We start from the raw sequence: 23,276 nt of genomic DNA on the forward strand, positions 1-23,276 counted from the left end.
ATTATCAATGTCATTGGCTGGATTCCCTCTCTCTGATTGTTGGGAAGGGCCCGCAAGTAAGCATTTCATTGTTAGTCTACACCTGTTTTTCACAAAGCATGTGACTACTAATTCAATTTGGATAAATGATGCCAGCTGGCCACCAAGAAAGGAGAACCATCATTCTCCATATTCCCCCCCAATCGCCAGTATGTACCTTTTCTTCAGTTTCTTTCCCTCCTCTTTGGAGGCGGGCAGGATCATGGCCAGGTAGGGCCCGTCCACCTCGAAGAAGATGCTGTTTTCCGCCCGCGTCTCATAGGTCAGCGAGGCAGGGTCCACCAGCTCCTGGTACTGGTCGTTGGTGAAGCCTTCCTTCACCATGATGTTGAGCATGGCGCCCGGGTAGGAGATGGTCACCTTGGGCTTCTTCTCGTTGCTCGTCTTCACCACAAAGTTCTCGGGAAAGGTGTTGGGCAGGACGCACCAGATACCATCCGTGTCCAGCTCCAGAGGCCTCCTGTAGTGCCACAGACAAAACACCGTAACATAAGTGGTCGAGTTTGCATCGAAAACAGAAAATATATATGGGGAGGGGGGAGGAAACTATGCTGCCCTACCAAGCAAAATGGAACTGAGAACAATTGCTTTAATTTACCTTGGTTTCACAGTAACTTTATGCAGTTACTGCTAACATGACCCCCATTTTCTAAAAAACACAATAGAGGCAGGATACTTGTCCACATGATTAAGCATGTATTTAATGTAGCAAAAATAACATTAACTCATTTTTAGACCAAATAAGCAGTTACTGCCTTTTTGCTTGGTACACAACATGCAACAATTTCAAAGATTTTACCAAGTTACAGTTCATATGAGGAAATCAGTCAATTGAAATAAATTAAATAGGCCCTAATCTATGGATTTCAAAAGACTGGGAATACAGATGTGCATCTGTTGGTCACAGATGCCTTAAAAAAAGGTAGGGGCGTGGATCAGAAAATCAGTCAGTATCTTGTGGGACCACCATTTGCTTCATGCAGAGTGGCATCTCCTTGTCATAGAGTTGATCATGCTGTTGATTGTGGAATGTTGTCCCACTCATCCTCAATGACTGTGGGAAGTTGCTAGATATTGGCGGGAACTGGAACACGCGGTCGTACATGTCGATCCAGAGCTTCCGAAACATTCTCAATGGGTGACACGTCTGGTGAGTATGCAGGCCATGGAAGAACTGGGACATTTGCGCACAGATCCTCACGACATGGGGCTGTGCATTATCATGCTGAAACATGTGATGGTGGTGGCAGATGAATGGCACGACAACGGGCCTCAGGATCTCATCACGGTATTCATGTGCATTCAAATTGCCATCGATAAAATGCAATTGTGTTCGTTGTCTGTAACTTACGCCTGCCCATACCATTACCACACCGTCACCATGGGGAACTCTGTTCACAACGTTGACATCAGCAAACCGCTCGTCCACACAACGCCGTACACGTGGTCTGCGGTTGCGAGGCCGGTTGAACGTACTGCCAAATTCTCAAAAACGATGTTGAAGGCGGCTTATAGTAGAGAAATTAAACATTAAATTCTCTGGCAACAGCTCTGGTGGACATTCCTGCAGTCAGCATGCCAATTGCACGCTCCCTCAAAACTTGAGACATCTGTGGCATTGTGTTGTGTGACAAAACGGCACATTTTAGAGTGGCCTTTTACTGTCCCCCAGAACAAGGTGAACCTGTGTAATGATCAAGATGTTTAATTGGCCTCTTGATATGCCACACCTGTCAGGTGGATGGATTGCATTGGAAAATTAGAAATTCTCACTAACAGTACTGTAAACAAATTTGAGAGAAATAAGCTTTTTGTGCACATGGACAATTTCTGGGATGTTTTATTTCAGCTCATGAAACATGGGACCAATACTTTACATGTTGGGTTTATATTTTTTGTTCAGGGTATATTCACTGTAACAATAAAAAAATACCTGTGACCATGCCATGTACAGCCATGGTGAAGCAGAGTGCTGTTCATGCATGATCCGTGTGCTACCCAGCACTACACACAGGTCTCTCTAAAAAGACAAGTCTCCATGACATGAGTGCTAAAAAAAGAAAGCATTTAAGAGGATGGACATTATTTAGTTACCCAATCTGTTCCACGATCTCTCTGGCCTGGGTGATGATGTTGGCTCCGGTGTAGCACACGATGCCAGCCATCTCCATGGAGTACCAGCGGGCCCTAGTGGAAAGACATGGCAACCACACAAACACAGCAGCACTGTCAACAGGTTGCAAAAACATTTTCTACCTACTGAACACAGCCCAGATCATTTTTTCTCTCTCTCGATAAAAGTAAATATTCCTCTCTGGGAAGGGGGGGGAGAGACGCTGCAGCTGCACCTACCCTTTCCTCATGACGTAGCCATAGAAGGAGTTGAGGATGCACTTGTGGGCTAGCTGGAGAGAATCGTAGAGGATCTCCATGTTCTTACAGCGCTTCACCAGGGCAGCGTCACCACTTTCCTGGGCTGCAGACAGTTTCTTCTTCCACACCTGCAGGACCACAGAGGACGGAGAGGAGAGAGGGAAACACTTAACACGCTGCGGACAGGCATTGTCCCTGGAATCATGAATGTAGCGACAACAACAACAACAAAAAGCCAGCACGGTTTGGGTTGGCACGAGTGTAAAAATGGTATTCCTCCCCATGTCAAATGCACACCTTGCGTTGTATGCATGATATCTTTGGGGCTAGTTTCTAGTGGGAGAAGAGGAAATAAGTATGGTAGCTCTTTGGCAAGTACCTTGTGCAGTCCCTTAAACTCATAGCGACGGTCTCTGAAGGCTCGCACAGTGTCCACGTAGAAGGAGTTCTCCCTCTGGCAGATGGTGGTGACCCGCTCCTCCAGCTTGGTCTGGCGGACCTTCTTATAGGCCCTCCTGCAGTAGTCTGGGACAGAACAGACAGCGCGCGAATGTCATGAAGTGAAGTGCACAACAGTAACTCACCGACTACTTCTGGGCAATCTAAATTTCTCCCTCGCTCACCGCCCAGGCGTTTCTTCTCGTGGCGGGCCTGCTCCTCCAGGTTGAGCTCATGGAAGGCCCGCGGCCGGCCGTTAGGGAAGAGCGGAGGAAACTTCTCTGATTCCAGCTGCTGCTGGATGCGGTGGAACTCACTGCGGCTGGCCGGCACTGCAGACAGGGCGGAGCAAGCAGGTGAGCGGGAAGGGAAGAAAGAGGCAATTACAATTAGGGCAATATATTGAATTAATCCAAATAAAATTGAGCACGATATTCCAAATGCCTTTCAATCATTATTTTTATGAGCGCCTATGTCCGCTTGTTGCCTTTTGGTCTCGTCTCCTTCTGTGCTGCGTACCTCTTCCCATTTACTCGCATGCACGCACACAAAGCCCCTCCCCCCCTGCCACTCACAACAACAAAGATGAGAGATCACTTCTTTCTCTCTGACAAGCGGTTTCAACTTGCCATTTGGTCCAACAGAAAATCGGGTTATATGGACACTGAAGATAGGCCACCTGATTTGAACATCTGAACAAAGCGGACAGGCTAGCACGCTGTTCAAACCGTTGGAGACGGACAGAAGGGTGTGCTCATGACAATTCAACTGTTCTACCTTACTAGCTGGCAAATGGATCCAAGTTGGCAAACTTGAAATATAGAGATCCGCTGGCTGACTCACTAGCATGTGGGCTTGTGCTTGAGACACTTAAATGAGACTTGAATAGATTTTCTCTAATGCCTTCTACTTGAAGTCATTCATTATTAGTGAATGTGCAGTGTGGCATGGTTCTGGTTAAATTTGGAACAAAAATGGCATTTTCATAGACTGAGTTGGAAGCCAGATTATTGAAGAAAAAAAAAGCAGGGTAAACTATTTTGATAAAAATAATTAAATTATTAGTGGGTTTTATGGTTGTGGAAGACTTATATTTAGCCGAGGTATACATTTCACAAGCCCTGAATTTATTTGATTATTGCTTGAATGTTTTAAATGCCGTGTATTTAAAATTGTACAAAAAGCTTATTTAAAACAATTAAATAGATTTCTGGACAATTCATAGCCATATTGCCCAGCCCTAATTACCATTAAAAACAAAAAACTGTTTTAAGTGAGAAGCAGGCATTGGCATGAAGCACCCCACCCCCCAAAAAAACAGAAGAAATTCACATGGAGCACCAAAATGCCTACTCCACCCATGCTCTACCAAGGTTTTCCAGCACACAGCTTTGACCTACAGTAGCTATGTTGGTCTATTGTACTTCAAACAATGTGTATGGAGGTTGCTTAGGATTCAAACCTTCTCAAACAGCTAGCTGCTAATGGCTTAAGTAATTTGTGTAAAAACCTTCCACAACCAAATAGATTTTTTCCTGTTCGTTAGTTAACTGTTAGCCATCTTTCAGATAACTGGTGTTAGCTAGTTACAGAGACTAACTGCTGTACTTTGGGTACGCACGCTAACGTTAGCTAGGTAAGGCTAGCTAGCCATCTAATTGGTCGACATGAAAAATATGTTCGCATTGTCGGAAATGCTTCAAAAAGGAAGCACATCGTTGGTTCTTAATGGACAGAAATGGGCACGTGAGAGCGATAAATTATCAACACGTAAGAAACTATTGCACCTACAAATTTAGTCGATCCAACATGTTTTATGTCAAATGGTCACTTTACGGACACTATAGTCTCGTTTTAATCCGACGACTGGAATTTGAGCTAGGTGGGTGGAAATAATTTTTCTGAAAACTACCTTGTTAAAATTCCAGTATGTGGGTCTTGGTAACGACTGGACAGCTAATGATGAAAGTTTTGTTGTGTACCTCCAATTTAAAACATTTAACAAGGCAAGTCCGTTAAGAACAAATTCTTATTTACAACGACGGCCTAGGAACAGTGGGTTAACAACAGATTTTTACCCTTGTCAGCTTGAGGATTCGATCTAGCAACCTTTCAGTTACTGGCCCAATGCTCTAACCACTAGGCTACCTGCCGCCCCCAATCAAGTTGATTTGCTAATTTTCCTCGACATTGGTGTCATATTGACTTGGATACGATGGTAGGTAGATATGAATTTAACATTAAGTTTCAGCCATTGTGACAAGTTACATCTCTGAAATAGACCGTCTTTAAAGCAAAGCAAGGGCTTAGGGTGACACTGGTACAGCAGCAGAAAACAGAGGCCAGTCTAAAAAGAGCTGACCTCCGCAACACATGTTAAGTTAGTGTTTTATGTATCCCTATATTTCTGTAATTACGGGACTATCACTCAGTCAAGAGTGCGCCTGAGTCTTATCGTTGATGGACCTAGCCTGGAGTGGAATGGCTACCATGTTGTGTGTTCATATAGTATAGTAAACTTTGTTAAACTGGAACCTTGTCGTTGTGTCATTTCGAGTTAACAACACACACACTACATGAACTTACTGATCTCCCCCCTCCATTGCCAGCTCATCTTCCTCTGACAGTTGGCCCCCGGCTTGTTGAAATCGCAGGCAGCACACGTGGCCTCGTCAACCATAGCAGAGGGCTGAGGAAGAGAAAGGGAACAGAACAGTGTTGCTTTCTGGAGCGTTGCCAGACCGAGCCCTTCGAAATGATGCACGCAATAAAGGGAGCATCCATTGTTGACACGTGCGCGCATTCACACAGCAGTGTAGTTTACCTGCAGGCGGTTGGTGAGGATGATGTTGGGGTACATGGCCGCCACGTCCAGATGGTAGATGAGTGGACACTCGATCCTGTTGGGGACCTCCTTCAAAGAGAGGAGCTTCTTCTTGATCTCGTCACACACCTGCAGACAGGGCAGATGATGATTCATTGAAAGTACAGCATTTCATTGCAGAGAAAAGATAGTGTGTAAATAGTGTGAAGATAGTGTGTAAATGGAAAATACATTATGGGGGTCAATTCCAATGTTCCCCTTTCTTTAGGGGGAACATTTTTACTTTGACAATGAGAGTGGATGGTGTTTTGTTGCCCGAGATTGCACATCAAGAGAAGTTGGTAACGCTATAGATGTCACCGTTTTTAAATGTAAGGAGGTTGATGGCATGATAATGGGCGGGCCACAATGGAAACAAGTCTAACTTTTTGTCTATATAATCCTCGGCAATTTTGGTACATGTATTGGTTGGCCTGGCGTGGCTTCTTTATGTCCTGTATTTTAAATCAAATCAAACCTCGTTGAAGTTGGTGACTTGCTCCAGGGGAATCTTCTCCTCCTCCTCGATGGCGTGACGCAGCGTTTCCTCCACCCGCTGAAGCAGGAAGTCGAATGCCGCCGGATTCTGTCCAACACACCAGAAAGAAAACCGTGTCAACAAAACACGTCAACTAAATACCCACACAGGCAAATACCGGACTGGGCCCCGAGTAGTGCCATACCATTTTGAAGCGGCAGGGGATGTCGCTGCGGAACACGCCGGACTCCAGGGCCTCCACGTGACCCCCCACGTAGGTCTCAGAGTCCATGACGTGACCATCGTCTGTCAGCTTGTTGAACACCTGCTCCTGCTTGTTGGGGAAGACGATGTTGGCATGGTAGGCCTGCACCATGAGCAGCGCCTCACACAGGGTCCCCGAACCCTTGCGCAGCACCTGCACACACAACCACACACACCAGTGAGCAATAGTCCAATCCCACCACCCCACAGTCCATGTTTCAACTGACAAACTGATAAGAGACAAACCTCATCCGGCTCCATAGGGATGATGGTGCAAAGAGCAAAGATGAAGGGGTGGACGTACTTCATGTAAAGATAATACGTGGCCACGGCATCCGACACAGAGTAAGTGGCCAGAGTCTGGGGACACAGCCATGGGAAAAACAGTCAGACAACCAACCTGCATCACATCTACACCCACAACTTGAACTCGTTCTCAATTCACCTTTCCTCCATCCCTTGCAACCTCTCTTACACGCCGCCTCCTTCTCAAAATACACTGGATAAGAGGCTCGAAAAGGGGAGGGACCTTGGACCTTCTCCTCCAACACGAATTAGAAAGCGGCGAGGAGATAGGATATCAGGACTCAGAGAAAGACATTGAGATAGGACCTATCTCACCACTTCTAAAAGCGGTGCCTGTGTTTGTGTCTCCCAGAATGCACCAGCTGACCTGTGACTCCTCTGTGGCCATGCGGCACATCTCCTCGGGGTCCAGCTCCACTGGGTCATAGCCCAGCTTGGCCTTGGCCGCCGCCTTCAGGTTGTGACTGCCAACCGGCAGGTAGCTGTCACGCTTCACCCACCTGGCACACACACACACACAGGTGGGTTAGACAGTTTGTGTTAGTGTGCGCGTATCATTATTTGTGCAGGTACAACACCACACAGATAGCGAGGCACTGTGTTATGAGATGCATGGTGGCCCTTACCTAAAGGCGTCCATGTGGATGGCCTGGCTAGCCCTGTACTCGCCCTGGTTGTCCTTCTGGAAGCCAATCTCTCTGTACATGTTCAGGCCGTGGTGGGCAGCCCTGGTCTCCACAAAGGGCCTTTTGGAGGGGAGAAGTGGAAGAGGGAAAGAGATAAGGATGAGGGGAGAGTGATGAGGCAAGTGGGGGGGGATCAGTTGAGCACAGTAAACCAAACTAAATTCAGTTGATCAAAGAGTTGATCGGTTGATCTGTCCCCCAGACCGCCTCACCAATCGAAAAAGTCTCCGTTGTAGGTGACAAAGATTTCGGGCTTAGTTTCTTGGACGTGCTCGAACCATCGCTGAATGAGACCCGCCTACAAGCACAGAACACAGCATGTCGTCAAGTATGTATGTCTTTATATTGTACGTATTTATGTATGCCCGTAGGCGTTTACTTGTCTTTCGTTATTGATGCTCCCCTCCTTACCTCGTCCGGCTCATTGAATACAGTGAAGGGTCCCTCGTACTCTGGCTTAGGGGTGAACTCAAAATCCTCAATGTCCTCAGAGACAATCTCTCGGTTTGTGATCAGGTAGCCCTGGCAGGAATCATGAACAGTTAAGACATCAGTTAAAGAAGCAGACGGGAAACAGACAGGAAATCCAGAGCTCCAGATTAGGACATCCTCATCGTAGACCCAGATCGGGATGTGCTTTTGTGCTAACGACAACTAAGATACAGGGATGTAAACTACGGGGGGCATTGAAACATGCAAAAAAAGAATCCCTGCTAGGTGGGAACGCAGGTTTTAACCAATTAAACAACAAAGAATATGATCTACATGATCCGTCTCTGTGTGTCAAAGAAAAAGTGGTTCATGTGAACCTAACCTAAAAAAAAAGAAATCCAACTTTACTGCAAATAGAAAAACAATACACTAATATTGCTGTTAGCCATGACAGCCTTTACAATAGAACGCTTGTGACCAGACACAGCTAAATATTGCACTTAGGGGAAAAAAAACCATCTTAAGTAGACACAGAATTAAACAAACAGGCATTCTCTTTTTGCTCTATTATAGTGGCCACTATAGTAGACATCGTTCAAGTGCACAAGCCTACATGCGTGCATACCCCTTTATATCCACTGTATTGAATAGGTGAAAAAAAGGTTAAGTGTGTTGTGTTCCTTTCACCATACTGTCGTCCAGCATAAGCCAGGCCCAGCTCCAGCTACACTTGATCCCTGAATCCACTTGTTTGACAAGCAACGCCTCATTTTTCACCTAATTCTCTCATTTCCCTCTACATACTGTAGGGGGGAAACATTACTGTTAGTTCAGTTTGTTAGCTAGTTAAGGTTTCACACAGATTGCCAGGGTCCAGTAGGCAACTATAGTATTTGCGTTATAACTTGAGGAAGGGCAAGGAGTCGTATACCAGTTAATACTATAGAGAATTGGTTAGGTTACTCATGTTAGCTCATCTGATGTTGCAACGTTAGCTAGCTAATGTTAGCTGCCTGACTTTATTAACAAGCTCATTTTCACACCATAAACTAAATTATTTAATCGGATAAGTTGGCCAACGTTGCTCAACATTTCTCTCTCCCCGGCGAATTTAGCCGAAAGGTGACTAGTTTGCATCCCTGAAGATAGCAGTTTGAAATGTCTTGCCAAATCCTGAGACCAGGCTGGTCCAACGTACCTGTCCGTCGATCATGTAGGATATCATCATAATCTGGTCCGTTTCTGCGTCAGGGAATTTCAGAGGAAGCTTGGTGGTCTCTATGTCAAAGGCCAGCACAACTGGGTCCTGAAAAACAGGGAAACAAAATCACGACTACAAACACTGCTCGGAATGTCAGTCAGATTGTGAGTTCGGTCAATTAAATTATAAAAATGAAGATAGAGAAAGATCGTTGTATCTGGACAACAAGAAAAACCTGGATGGCTCAAAGATAATCCCAAACAACTGGAAATCATTTTAAAACATCAGATAGATGGCCATCAGGCATAAGTTAAAAAAACTAAACTAAAACATGTTCTTACTGGTCGTTCCACCAGGTCGCTTCTCAGTATGATCTCTGGAGGGTATGCACTACCCCTGTACCGAACGTTGTACCAGTGAGCCTAGGGAAGAAACAAAGAATGTGAACTGTAAGTCTTCATAGGGGATTACTGTGGAGAGAAAGCCCATCATTCCACAGAACACCCACTGCCTAGCCTGGTCCCAGATCCGTTTGTTCCGTCTGGCCAACTCCAATGGTCATTGTGGCGAGATAACACAAAAAGGATCTGGGAGCCCGGGCTATCCATTGGCCAAGCAGGAACGTCCAAGGCCCTTACCACGTGGATCTTAAGGTCGATGGACAGGCGCACGTGGTAAGGCACGTCGTACTCTCTCATGTCCACTATGTTGTCCATCTGGTCGGAGGTTTTCTTGGACAGGCCATCTTCATCCGCTGCCGAGACACTGCCTCCTGCCAACGCACTGATGAGCAGAGAGCTCGTCAAAAACAGATCGAAAGACCCAGAATAATAGAATTTCACGATGATACTGTGCTACAGCACTCCACATCACAGTAACACTTCATTCCACAGCCTGTGAGGGTTTTAACCGAGAAACTACACGCTAACACCATAACGAACACCCAAGAATTACTATATTGTAACAAATATCAGGAGGTAACCATTTTTACCACAAAGTTAACTCTTAAAGACTTTCAGATGATTACCAGAAAGTACAACATTTTACCAAGTATTTTCACATTAAATACTGCATTTAAAAAAAGTGGCAATAGGGCTATAAAATAAAATGTTTACCAAAATCACACCGTCAGTCTACGAGTCACTGAGATACTGTACCTCGATAACATTGAGGTGTAGGTATCGTTGGACTTCTCCCTCTCCCGATTCTTGCGCACCGCCGGCGAGATCTCCCGTTTGACCTTCATGAGGTCATCCACAGTGTTGAATGAAAGCTTGATGTAGCTCCTCTTTAGTCCCACCAGGTGATTGGGCTACGGAGAAAACATACGTTGACATGGTTATCCTACAATAATACTGGATGCCATCTCACAGAGGTCAATGTCTGAGCCGGCGTGGACGTTGTTGACGTCATCACGTTTTATTATATAAAACCCAGTGCGTGTACGCTAGAGACGTCCTGCTGCAGCGTAACAGACTGAATCTGCCGGTATTAGCCATTAGCCTGTGTGGTAGACATGCGCCTTGCGTTTTGTCAGATGGCAGGATGGCGAAAAGTCCAAACAGTTTGAGCTATAAACTATTTGGACCCTTACGAATGCAAACATATTTTCTGTTTTGTTCTACGACGCCCACAGACTTCACGAGACTTGTCTCAAGTTGCCGACGTCCCAACTGCAAACAGCTCTTCTCACAAATAGCCTGAGTGGTTTGAGCTACCAACTAATATCAAAATAATAATCGAAAGCTAAGACTCACGAACACGAAAGCGTTCTCCCTTTTGCTCTACGACGACCCCATAACCTTCACAAGACTCGTCTGAAGGTAACCTGGTACTGAGCAGTAAAAAAAAATTAAAAAACGACCAAAAATGAATAGGCTTTTTGGGACCAGGGTAACTAACACATGTAACTTTTTTTGGTTCTACTTGAGATGCTCGACGCGCTGCAAGACCAATCCTTAATGGAGATCAAAAAGATACAAACCCACGCGGATGCTTGAAAGACAAACGAGAAGAGACCAATCACAATACTGTTTAACTAAAAACTAACTAGGTTTCCCTTTTTATCTGTGGACTAAATCGTCAGAGTAGAGAAAGACACTATTTTGTATGACTCCTGGTTAAAAATTCTACAGAGAATCAGCTACAAAAAGAGGACCATATGCACGTCAGGTAAAATAAAAAAACAACCCGACGTTCATCCAGAACAAACTAAGTAGCAACTGCTAGCTAGCTAAATGTCGTTGAATCTTTCATATCTGTTTCAACCTGCCCCGAAATTAATAGAATTGATTCACACTTGATTTTGGTACTTAACATGCGTGTCATGATGACGTCTGGTGGGGATAGACAAAATGATAACGCACGAGCGGGGCCGGCCATGGTGTTAGACTCAAGAGGGTTAACACAATTTCACATTTTAAGAATGATCACGAGCTCAATGACTTTATACGTCTATTATTCAGTGACTTATCTTTTTCTAAATGGGCTATGGTTTGGTTTCTCACCAGATCCAGGTCCTCCTTAGGGAGCATCTCCAGCTTCGCCACCTTCCCTTGGAACTTCTTGGACAAGAATGAGATGACTTCTCTCTCACAGTTCTGGATGGGGCACATGGGTGGTCGACGTTGTCATTCATATGAGAAGCAATAAAGCCTGTTCATTTAAAAACCCGAGTACCTGGTCATCCCTGACTTACCTTTTTAGTGGCTATGTAGAAATAGGGCTTAAAGGGGAGGGGTACCTACAACAAAAGGAAAGTGAAACAGAAGAATGAGATTGCAGCAGCTGAACATCGCCATTGTGATCAGTCTTGCACTAGTGTTTATATCAGGTGCTCAAGATCTTCACCTTGAACCTGCTGCCATCTTCCTGGATGAAATAATAGTCCACAGCGCTGACCATCCGTTTGTCATCGTCCAGAATCTCTGTCTGAGATGGGAACAGGAGGATTAGATATTGACAATAGTCACATTAAGATGAGATGATCAAGCCTTGCTAAAACAGTTCTTAAATTCCGGCACAAGAACCAGACTTGTATTATAAATACCTTATTGGTCTATGTCAGCCTAAGAAAGAGTCTTCCACAATGCAATCCCCAATTTGGGGCGGCAGTGGTTAGAGCGTTGGGCCAGTAACTGAAAGGTTGGTGGATCGAATCCCCGAGCTGACATACAAATCTGTACAAATCTGTTGTTCTGCCCCTGAACAAGGCAGGGGCAGAACGTTCCCAGATAGGCCATCAGTGTAAGTAAGAATTTGTTCTTAACTGACTTGCCTAGTTAAATAAAGGTTAAACAAATATATACAAATACAACTATCATAAAAATAGAACATGAAATACATGAAGCTAAAAGAGAGCAGGTCCAACTTAAGGGCATCCTGATCATCTGCTTTGCAGAGCCCATTCTGGTCTGTGTGGTTGACCTACAGGGTGCATGTTGATGAGCCAGCCAGTCTTCTCTCCTGGGTCCTTCATCCTCTCGAACCCGAAGCGGGTGTCCATCTCGTCGGTGAACTGGCTGCGCTCCAGCCGGATAGCAGCCGACATGGATGACCGGTCATCCCTACAGAGGAGAATACATAACATCAGAAATACTTCTACAGTGTGACTGTTTTGTGTATGTGTAATTAACTAACTAGTTAACTATTCATTTAGCCACGCAGCAGGGCTGGGGTCATTTCGATTGAGGGCAGTCAACTCAGGAAGGGATTTTAATTCAACATAACTTCTACTCCTAAGTTATTTAAGAAATCATTAAATGTTTGTTTTTTCCAAATTTTGAGTTGTTATTTAAGTTTACTTCATGAACTGAGTACCAGCATTTCAATTGGACCCCAGCCTAGCATCTAAAAAAAGGATGTAATAGTTTATTGTACATTGCTCAGCGATTCTCCGGTCAGAACCGTCTACAATTTTATGAATGTAACTTTAGCAGCATGAAACTAGCTATCAGGTACCAATTGTTATATATACAGTGGGGCAAAAAAGTATTTAGTCAGCCACTAATTGTGCAAGGTCTCCCACTTAAAAAGATGAGGCCTGTAATTTTCATCATAGGTACACTTCAACTATGACAGACAAAATGAGAAAAAAAATCCAGAAAAATCACATTGTAGGATTTTTTGCAAATTATGGTGGAAAATAAGTATTTGGTCAATAACAAAAGTTTATCTCAATACTTTGTTATATACCCTTTGTTGGCAATGACAGAGGTCAAACGTTTTCTGTAAGTCTTCACAAGGTTCACACACTGTTGCTGGTATTTTGGCCCATTCCTCCATGCAGATCTCCTCTAGAGCAGTGATGTTTTGGGGTTGTTGCTGGGCAACACGGACATTCAACTCCCTCCAAAGATTTTCTATGGGGTTGAGATCTGGAGACTGGCTAGGCCACTCCAGGACCTTCAAACGCTTCTTACGAAGCCACTCCTTCGTTGCCCGGGCGGTGTGTTTGGGATCATTGTCATGCTGAAAGACCCAGCCACGTTTCATCTTCAATGCCCTTGCTGATGGAAGGAGGTTTTCACTCAAAATCTCACGATACATGGCCCCATTCATTCTTTCCTTTACACGGATCAGTCGTCCTGGTCCCTTTGCAGAAAAACTGCCCCAAAGCATGATGTTTCCACCCCCATGCTTCACAGTAGGTATGGTGTTCTTTGGATGCAACTCAGCATTCTTTGTCCTCCAAACACGACAAGTTGAGTTTACCATAAAGTTCTATTTTGGTTTCATCTGACCATATGACATTCTCCCAATCTTCTTCTGGATCATCCAAATGCTCTCTAGCAAACTTCAGACGGGCCTGGACATGTACTGGCTTAAGCAGGGGGACACGTCTGGCACTGCAGGATTTGAGGCCCTGGCGGCATAGTGTGTTACTGATGGTAGGCTTTGTTTCTTTGGTCCCAGCTCTCTGCAGGTCATTCACTAGGTGAATGAACCGTGTGGTTCTGGGATTTTTGCTCACCGTTCTTGTGATCATTTTGACTCCACGGGGTGAGATCTTACGTGGAGCCCCAGATCGAGGGAGATTATCAGTGGTCTTGTATGTCTTCCATTTCCTAATAATTGCTCCCACAGTTGACTTCTTCAAACCAAGCTGCTTACCTATTGCAGATTCAGTCTTCCCAGCCTGGTGCAGGTCTACAATTTTGTTTCTGGTGTCCTTTGACAGCTCTTTGGTCTTGGCCATAGTGGAGTTTAGAGTGTGACTGTTTGAGATTGTGGACAGGTGTCTTTTATACTGATAACAAGTTCAAGCAGGTGCCATTAATACAGGTAACGAGTGGAGGACAGAGGGGCCTCTTGAAGAATAAGTTACAGGTCTGTGAGAGCCAGAAATCTTGCTTGTTTGTAGGTGACCAAATACTTATTTCCCACCATAATTTGCAAATAAATTAATACAAAAAATCCTACAATATGATTTTCTGGATTTTTTTTCCAATTTTGTCTGTCATAGTTGAAGTGTACCTATGATGAAAATTACAGGCCTCTCATCTTTTTAAGTGGGAGAACTTGCACAATTGGTCGCTGACTAAATACTTTTTTGCCCCACTGTATAAAGGTACAGGCTCGCACGCTGTCGCCATAGAATGCCCTTAGATCTTGTCTCTTTAAGTAAGTAATTAATCAGAGGTCTAATATTGGGCTAACCAGAGATATTTTGTTGACATGTGAATTGAAACTTGCATGCAGCCATTTCAGGCAGTGACTTACTGTTGATTGTCCTGGTCACCCCCTTGTCCCCTCTCTGACTTGTACCGTCCACTGTTTTGTAAAACCATCTTGGACGGGATTCTGTGGGTAACGTGGCCGAAAAAAAGGTAACTTGCATTCAGTGACAAATAGTTTGTGAGAGATATGCAAATCCACCTCGCAAGTGAAAGCTACAGCTAACGTTAGCTAGATAACTGTTGGCGAACGTCGTTAGTTGCCACGCGAAACTGTTGACTGTGTTGAAAACACAAAATATAAAACTGCTCGCAAATGGTTTGCATATGGCAAATAACTTCTCTCCGTACACCCAACTGAAACCCTAAAACTTTTTCTCGTTCAAATTCTCATTAGATAGCTAGCCTAGCAGGCTTTGACAGACGTAGGTGTTGTTCTTTTGCAAGTCAGAATTTGGCGCGTTCTCTCCTCTTGCCGCGAGATTGTTTTGGGAGTGGTCAAGTCTTACGTCTCTGTGGATGCCCCGCCTTTGGGGTGGTACTTCGCAAGCCCTTCCCTCTCATCGTTCCTTTGAAACGTAGCAACTCGGGTGCGTTCAGTTCGCTTGGACGTTTGCTACGTTACTGTACGACACGTTTCCCCCAAAACGTTCTTGAACAGACTTTGAGGTACGTTTACGCCATTCGGTGGATGTGCTGGGGTTTGGCTTGAGCAATGATTGAAGTATTTTTTTAAAGGGCAGAGGTGCATTTTCAAACCACAACTGAACCCCTCCCTGATTTTCAAGTGGTCGTTCAGTACAGCACTCCTTGTTCTATTACGTGTTTGTGTAATGAACGCAGCCGTGCTGCCTGCAAATAATTTTCACACTGTAGGGCCATTGTTTTTTGTTTTTTTTTACAGGTAGTGAAATCAACTCACAAAATCCATGCATTTCATCCAGGCAATACTAGATGAAGACAACTTCAGACATCTGCCCCTTTAGAATAAGGTTGCATCATTGATTGATGGCAATATTGTTTTGCATAATAGCTACAAGGTTTTAATTTAGTCACTAATGAAAAACTGATTATTTTAGCGACAAACCAAAACAATTTTTAGCAGCACAACACCACATAGCGAGCTAAACATGTTGCGAATTCGATTATGTTGAGCCGCAGGTCGCCGTCTATGGCCCGTGACCTGAACGATAATCGAAACCCCTCAGTAACTATGCCAACAATCGCGACCCCGAACCTCAAGATTTATTACGTTAGCCCACTCACTAGAAATAAATCTACTCTTGTCGAATACATGAATCATGCCAACGTGAGCATGCGATGTAGCTAGATATAATAATAATAAGACAGTAAGATGTGTACTCTTTGACACCGTTTACTCAAAACGAAAAACGTTTTGTAACAAAAACGAGAGGTTCAATTGGACATATTCAGGTAGGTCCCGCCCTGTTTCGTTCGGTCGTTCCAGTTTCTCTGTTGCTTCCGTTTGGTTCCGAAACGGTAAACGGTTAATCTGTTGCACGCGTGTGGCTAGTCGACATCACAATTGTTAGCATCAACACGCCCAATAAAGCTGCAATGGACGGTAGAGGTAAGCCTACAACTAATTAGTTAACTAGCTACAGTACTGAACTAACCATAGTCATCGGACAATAGTTGGCTTTCAAAAACGCGGTAAAGAGTGTAGCTAGCTAGCCAGGCTATTCTTGCTTCCATATAACTAGTCAATGCCCAGCTTGGTTAGGAATGTTTACTATATATTGTTGCCTATTTTAGCATTGGGGAGTTGAAACTTTATGCGACATGTAGCCTAGGCCTGAGATCCAGGATTATCCATCCACATTTGTGTGATATTGTGTAGAATTGGCCCTGAAAAATGTTTTTGCACCAAATCCAGAGATTTGATAGTCTACTGTAATCAATGTCCGAGATACCTAACGTTAGTACTTTTGTAGACTACCCCATCTGAAATATTGATGAGATGAGTATCACTTCTGACCTAGTCTGATGTTTTATAAACTTAAACTATTGCATGGGCATACTTAGAAATCAGAGCATTGAGCACATAACAATCTACTCAAGCATGTCAGAGGAAAGCATATATTAGAAATGGCCCTCCAGTATTCTGAGTCAGGAGCCTGTTCACTTCGAAGTTCAAACTTGGCAGAGAAGAGTATGCCTTTTATTTTGTATTTTTATGTGACATGGTATCATTTGGCCCTTTCGTCCTGTGCTTCATCCTATACCACTGTTGTTTACATGACTTGTCTGTCCCTCTCCCTCCCCACTCCATTCCCTCACGGCTGACCTTTCCCCCATATGGGACAAGGACAGCTGTCAGCCGTGCTCATGTGTGAATAAAACCCACTTGTGAATTAAACCCACTCGGTTCTCTCTCTTCAGCTGCCAGAGACCGGTTGTGTACTGGTCACAAGGTAGTAGTGAAGGAAAAGCCTGCCTCGCTCTGCCGTACCATGTAGCCTAGTCCCCGAAAACACTGCAAAAGGTTTTTTTCTGCAAATGATTCCATTTGGGTTAATTATACAGTAATTTACAGGCTACCTCGTGCACTGTCAAGACAGCATATTTGGCTGATTGTTTTTTTACAGCCTATTTGTGTCTAGTGCTTTTAGACTGTCCTTTTCATTATGAGGTAGAAGTTGCCCTTTACCACAGAACTAGGATCAGATTACATTACTCCCTGACCTTGACAATTAGCAGGATAAAGACCTAAGAAGATAACTGACCCTTGATCAGTGGTTGGGGCAACCTCCACATAGTCAGTTCTCTGTATAATGTTGGTAAAGCATTGAGAGAAAGACTAATCTATTCAGATTGTATATCTGATTTTCTACAAGGTACACTACTAGGTACACTATGTGGACACCCCTTCCTATTAGTGGATTCGGCTATTTCAGCCATACCCGTTGCTGACAGGTGTATAAAATCGAGCAGACAGTAATGGAATCTCCATAGACAAACATTGCCCGTAGAATGGCCTTACTGAAGAGCTCAGTGACTTTCTATGTGGCACGGTCGTAGGATGCCACCTTTCCAACAAGTCAGTTCGTAAAAGTTCTGCCCTGATAGAGCTGCCCTGGTCAACTGTAAGTGCTCTTATTGTGAAGTGGAAAGGTATAGGAGCAACAATGGCTCAGACACGAAGTGTTAGGCCACACAAGCTCACAGAACGGGACCGCCGGGTGCTGAAGCGAGTAGCCCGTATGGTCTCCTCGGTTGTAACAGGCTTGTTCCATACTGCCTCTGGAAGCAAGGTCAGCACAATAACTGTTCGTCGGGAGCTTCAGGAAATGTGTTTCCTTGGCCCTGCAGCAGAATAATGGTCTGGGGCTGTTTTTCATGGTTCAGCTATGCCCCTTAGTTCCAGTGAAGGGAAGTGTTAACCCTACAGCATACAATTACAATTCTGTGCTTCCAACTTTGTAGCAACAGTTCAGGGAAGGCCCTTTCCTGTTTCAGCATGACAATGCCCCCATGCACAAAGCGAGGTCCATACAGAAATGGTTTGTCGAGATCTGTGTGGAAGCGCTTGACTGGCCTGCACAGAGCCCTGACCTCAACCCCATCGAACACCTTTGGGATGAATTGGAACGCCAATTGCGAGTCAGGCGTAAACGCCCAACCTCACTATTGCTCTTGTGGCTGAATGGAAGCAAGTCCCTGCAGCAGTGTTCCAACTAGAGGTCGACCGATTATGATTTTTCAACGCCGATACCGATTAATCGGCCGATTTTTAAAATACAATATAAAAAAATATTAAAAAAACATTTATTTAGTTGTAATAATGACAAATACTGAATGAACACTTTTAACTTAATATAATACATCAATAAAATCAATTTAGCCTCAAGTAAATAATGAAACATGTTCAATTTGGTTTAAATAATGCAAAAACAAAGTGTTGGAGAATAAAGTAAAAGTGCAATATGTGCTATGTAAGAAAGCTACCGTTTCCTTGCTCAGAACATGAGAACATATGAAAGCTGGTGGTTCCTTTTAACATGAGTCTTCAATATTCCCAGGTAAGAAGTTTTAGGTTGTAGTTATAGGAATTATAGGACTATTTCCCTCCATACCATTTGTATTTCATTAACCTTTGACTATTGGCTGTTCTTATAGGCACTTTAGTATTGCCAGTGTAACAGTATAGCTTCCGTACCTCTCCTCGCTCCTCCCTGGGCTCGAACCAGCAACACAACGACAACAGCCACCCTCGAAGCAGCGTTACCCATGCAGAGCAAGGGAAACAACCACCCCAATGCTCAGAGCGAGTGACGTTTGAAACGTTATTATCGCACGCTAACTAGCTAGCCATTTCACTTCGGTTACACAAGCCTTATCTCGGGAGTTGATAGGCTTGAAGTCATAAACAGCGCACTGCTTGACGCACAACGAAGAGCTGCTGGCAAAATGCCCGAAAGTGCTGTTTGAATGAATGTTTACGCACCTGCTTCTGCCTACCACCGCTCAGTCAGATACTTAGGTACTTGTATGCTTAGTCAGATTATATGCAACACAGGACACGCTAGATAATATCTAGTAATATCATCAACCATGTGGAGTTAACTAGTGATTATGATTGATTGTTTTTTATAAGATAAGTTTAATGCTAGCTAGCAACTTACCTTGACTTACTGCATTTGCGTAACAGGCAGTCTCCTTGTGGAGTGCAACGAGAGGCAGGTCATTATTGCGTTGGACTAGTTAACTGTAAGGTTGCAAGATTGAATCCCCTGAGCTGACAAGGTGAAAATCTGTCTTCTGCCCCTGAACCCACCTTCCTAGGCCGTCATTGAAAATAAGAATGTGTTCTTAACTGACATGTCTAGTTGAAAAGATTAAATAAAGGTGTACTTATATATATTTTTCCGATTAATCGGTCGACCTCTAGTAACAATTGCTTGTTCACTTGATAGAATTCCTTACATCTGAGGCAGTCACATAATTCATTTTGAATCAATATTAATTTCCTTGTTGGTACAGTGACGACATTTGGATTAGAATCATACTTAGGTTAATTCTCTCTTTTCATGGATTTGCAGTTTCAAGAGGATGTCTGTGAATGCTCCCACTTCTACTCTCGGGATTTCTGCTCGTATTGTGGCTACTCTGGAGGATTAAGGACAAGATGATGCTGGACCAAGGTGTGGAAACTCCGACTGGGTGTGGAAGCTCTGCAGCTGCAGCACAAGAGGAGATGCAAGCGGCCGATGGTCCCACCGCAGCTGTACACACCCCTGCTCCTGTTGAACACTCCACACCAATGGTTCTTGCATCATCTACCTCAGACAGTGGGGCCAACAGTCCCCAAACCCACATTGACCCCTCTGAGGGACCCATGATACCCAGGGCAGGGGGTTCCCAGCCTCCTCAGGCCTCTTCAGAGGGGATGACAGAGCAGTACACACAGACCCAACCATCTCCCTTCGTCGTTCCTCAACCTCCCAGTAGAACGACCAGACCCAAGCTTAGCTCAGGCCCCGAGGTTCGACGAGCCTGTCTCAAGTTCATCCTGGGGGCATCGGAGGACAATTCATCAGATGACGAGCCGCCTTTGACCATGAAACCCCCTACAGGTTCGAGTTCCTCCGAGGCCACCGCCTCCACCGTACGGCAAACTGCATCAGCAACCTCAACCGCCTTCTCCCCCCCACAGCAAGTTCAATCAGTAACGTTAACCACCACCTCCCCTGGCATGAGGTAGGCCAATGCAATGTTGTTTTGCCCCTTAGTTCAAGTTAACTTTTGTTTTCATAATCGAGAACCAGTTTAGACATCCTCAATTTCTCTAGTCGGGTGACATCTGAAATGTATTTTGTTCAGAATGTGTTGGTGGTGAATGCAAGTGCCTGCTCCAGTAACCCAGTATGAATAAATAAATGGACCATTGAGCAAATTAGCTCGTATCTCATTGACTAGTGAGGTGAGGGTACCTGTCAGTGCAGTAGCCTCTCACTGACAGTAGAGTGCGTTGTTGCCCAACAGGCGAGACCAAGTGTTGGCCAGGCCTGAGTGGAACTTTGCCAACCACATTGTGGTATGATTGCTGCCTTGTGTTCTGTCTCCAAACAACCAGCCTGCCTGTGATCGCCTGACCACATCATGCCGCTGACAGTGAACTGTATTATTGTCGCATGCCTCACGTCTCTGCACTATTAATGGAACATGTCTCTTGACTGACCTTGAGAACCAGGGTCCGAGTCCCAAGGGCCACACGACGACGTATTGTATGGTAGCTAGACAAACCTTAATCCCGCCCTTGGAAGGTCTCTGCAAATACATTTGACTTGCTGTACGTGGCCTTTAGGTATAGGCCACGAGGAGCTATTGTTTATATTTTTTTGGTGATATCGTGATGGATATCTGGGGTAGTTGGTCAGCTAAGCTTATCTAAGTCTACTTCTTTGACCGCCCCATTCCACTCTGAGCCAAGTATTAAACACTTGTTTGTAGACTTGAGCCACTTGTGCAGGAATTACCATGGAGGTGAAGCTGAAAGAGGAGAAAGGTAAGAACTTACTGAGAATTTATCGTGTTTTTTTTTGTTTTTTTGTAAATAAGCCTTTTGTTTTTCCTAATATTAAGAAGTAGCATAGGCCTGTGAATAGCACTGACTGACATCATGCTACTGTGTAGGCTTACACAACTATGTTTTGGCAATTTCAGTCAGTTTGCAAAATTGCTACATGAAACGATTAACCTTCAAGTTTTTGTTTACAATGTGCATGAAGGTTATGATAAGCTTTAGTTTGGTGGTTTGTGAAGGGACAACTTGTATTTAACTTTAATGATAATTGATGCACCCTCTGTGTGTGTGTGTGTGTGTGTGTGTGTGTGTGTGTGTGTGAGTGAGAGAGAGAGATATCAGACAAGACTGTCAAAACGCGTCTAAACAAACACTGCGGTGCTCTGTTCCCGTTCCATGTGAGTCTGTGGGTGAAGAATGTTTTGCTCTGCCTGTGTGACTGGAGAGGGGAGGTTGTGGCTCAGCTGAGAGGAAGGGATTGGTGAAGGTCTTATTGTTTTGGTCTCAGATTTGAACTCCGCTATTCACACATCAGAACCAATCTGCGATGTAGGGAGATGGAAGCCTCACCTAGTTCCAGTATGGATCCCCCCCTCACCTGGTTGTCTCAATTGAAAAGAAAAAAACTAAAACCAGAAGACACTAGGCCCTCCATGGAATGAGTTTGGCACCCCAAGCTTTAACATGCTGCAGTAGCAATGTTTTCACCGGTGGAATTGGGGTGACCACATCTAAAAAGCCCAAATGGAGGAAGGGAACTATTTTTGCGGAACAGTGGACAAAGTCAATGTTTCCCATTGTTTCTGCAGACATCTTTTGAATCTTAATTGTTGTCCTGTTTCCTAACTCCTTCTGAGACACCCTCGGAGAGTGGGGTCATGCCAGGCATCAGCCATTATTGACGGCGACCCTGGAGCAATTAGGGTCAAGTGCCCTGCTTAAGGTCAAAAAAGTATAATTTTTTACCTTGTCGGCTCTAACTTCAAGGCCCTGGTCTCATAAACTGTGAGAGATTTTACTGTCATTCTGTTAGTCAAATGTTCTGTGTCAATTGTTACAAGAAGCCTTCTGCAAATAGGTGTATGGTTTGTTGCCATCAAGTTTTTGCTTGGCATATTTTAAAGTGAAAAGTCTCAGCGTCACTCTTATCGTGTCCATTATCAGTCAGATGTCGGCTCTGATGAGTTGAAAGACTGCAAAACTAGCCAAACAGAATGTCTGGAGCTTGACAAGTGCACTTTCATCACAGGAATATGAAACCCCAAAGTACTGTAACTCTTTTGACTTCTGGCTTGAATTCCTGCAATCCTACAGTGCTATAGTCTAACTGAATATCCCCTCCCCCCCATTTCAGCCCTTACTGAAATAGAACATTGGCAAGCCAAGCAATGGAATTGCGATGCCAAACTTTTCCATCCTCCGGATCATTTTAGATTGGATGGAGGAAGAATGAGCTGTGGCGCCCAGTGAACACTACCCCGTGTCATTAGTGATGTTTGTCAACATTTTACTCATTGGCCATGCCAGGATTGTGACTTACACTGCACGCGCACTTGTTATTTAGGCACATGTAATGTCTTTCAGAAGTTTGGCTAGGCTGGTTGCCTGAGGGCTGAAATAGCATGTTTAAATTTGTCCAAAATCATCCGGAGTAACAGCAATTCATTCTAGTTGAGCTTTCGATCAGTAGACCTTCATCAGAGGATATCTCCACAAAGTGGGACAGATTAGGCCACGCAGTGAGCCAGAGGTAATTGCAGACACCTGTGGTAATATTAAATACCCAAAACGGCCATTAGATAGAAATACAGGATAGAACGGAACGTTATGGATGTATTTCTACTAGAAAAAAACACATGTACGCAGGGAGTGTGGTGTTTGTATAAGGAACCCATACATTCAGAGAGGACAACAAAGCAGAAAAACGCCTAGCGGCCCTATACTTCTGGGTTTAAGTATCAGGCCACTAGGGCT

The 23,276-nt window shown here is 44.4% G+C and overlaps 2 protein-coding genes across 10 annotated transcripts in view; one reads left to right on the top strand and one right to left on the bottom strand.

Annotated features, from left to right (window-relative positions):
* pole (polymerase (DNA directed), epsilon) overlaps positions 1 to 23,276 on the bottom strand; it is a 36,983-nt gene that overhangs the window by 11,377 nt on the left and 2,330 nt on the right. The window contains exons 2-24 of the mRNA XM_036935548.1: positions 14,802 to 14,882; positions 12,511 to 12,646; positions 11,931 to 12,011; positions 11,779 to 11,823; positions 11,588 to 11,680; positions 10,238 to 10,392; positions 9,719 to 9,863; positions 9,422 to 9,502; positions 9,078 to 9,185; positions 7,859 to 7,969; positions 7,660 to 7,745; positions 7,388 to 7,507; positions 7,129 to 7,261; positions 6,702 to 6,815; positions 6,397 to 6,609; positions 6,192 to 6,299; positions 5,675 to 5,803; positions 5,437 to 5,539; positions 3,036 to 3,182; positions 2,792 to 2,937; positions 2,392 to 2,540; positions 2,134 to 2,226; positions 197 to 499 (exon numbers count right to left, since the gene is read on the bottom strand). Of these exons, the coding sequence (XP_036791443.1) occupies positions 197 to 499; positions 2,134 to 2,226; positions 2,392 to 2,540; positions 2,792 to 2,937; positions 3,036 to 3,182; positions 5,437 to 5,539; positions 5,675 to 5,803; positions 6,192 to 6,299; positions 6,397 to 6,609; positions 6,702 to 6,815; positions 7,129 to 7,261; positions 7,388 to 7,507; positions 7,660 to 7,745; positions 7,859 to 7,969; positions 9,078 to 9,185; positions 9,422 to 9,502; positions 9,719 to 9,863; positions 10,238 to 10,392; positions 11,588 to 11,680; positions 11,779 to 11,823; positions 11,931 to 12,011; positions 12,511 to 12,646; positions 14,802 to 14,869 (2,867 nt within the window). The 5' untranslated portion in view covers positions 14,870 to 14,882. The remainder of the gene's footprint in view (positions 1 to 196; positions 500 to 2,133; positions 2,227 to 2,391; positions 2,541 to 2,791; positions 2,938 to 3,035; positions 3,183 to 5,436; positions 5,540 to 5,674; positions 5,804 to 6,191; positions 6,300 to 6,396; positions 6,610 to 6,701; positions 6,816 to 7,128; positions 7,262 to 7,387; positions 7,508 to 7,659; positions 7,746 to 7,858; positions 7,970 to 9,077; positions 9,186 to 9,421; positions 9,503 to 9,718; positions 9,864 to 10,237; positions 10,393 to 11,587; positions 11,681 to 11,778; positions 11,824 to 11,930; positions 12,012 to 12,510; positions 12,647 to 14,801; positions 14,883 to 23,276) is intronic.
* Positions 16,017 to 23,276, top strand: part of LOC110535755 (acetyl-CoA carboxylase 2) — a 40,963-nt gene continuing 33,703 nt past the window's right edge. For 6 of the 9 annotated variants that reach the window (XM_036935533.1, XM_036935537.1, XM_036935538.1 and 3 more), the window contains exons 1-2: positions 16,017 to 16,346; positions 19,819 to 20,476. In XM_036935533.1, coding sequence (XP_036791428.1) covers positions 19,839 to 20,476 — 638 coding nt within the window. In that variant the 5' untranslated portion in view covers positions 16,017 to 16,346; positions 19,819 to 19,838. Of the gene's footprint in view, positions 16,347 to 19,818; positions 20,477 to 20,951; positions 21,285 to 23,276 lie in introns of those variants that run through there. The other 3 variants (XM_036935536.1, XM_036935544.1, XM_036935542.1) reach the window with 3 other exon arrangements.

Source organism: Oncorhynchus mykiss, chromosome 11 (genome assembly GCF_013265735.2).
Source record: "Oncorhynchus mykiss isolate Arlee chromosome 11, USDA_OmykA_1.1, whole genome shotgun sequence".
NCBI lineage: Eukaryota > Metazoa > Chordata > Actinopteri > Salmoniformes > Salmonidae > Oncorhynchus > Oncorhynchus mykiss.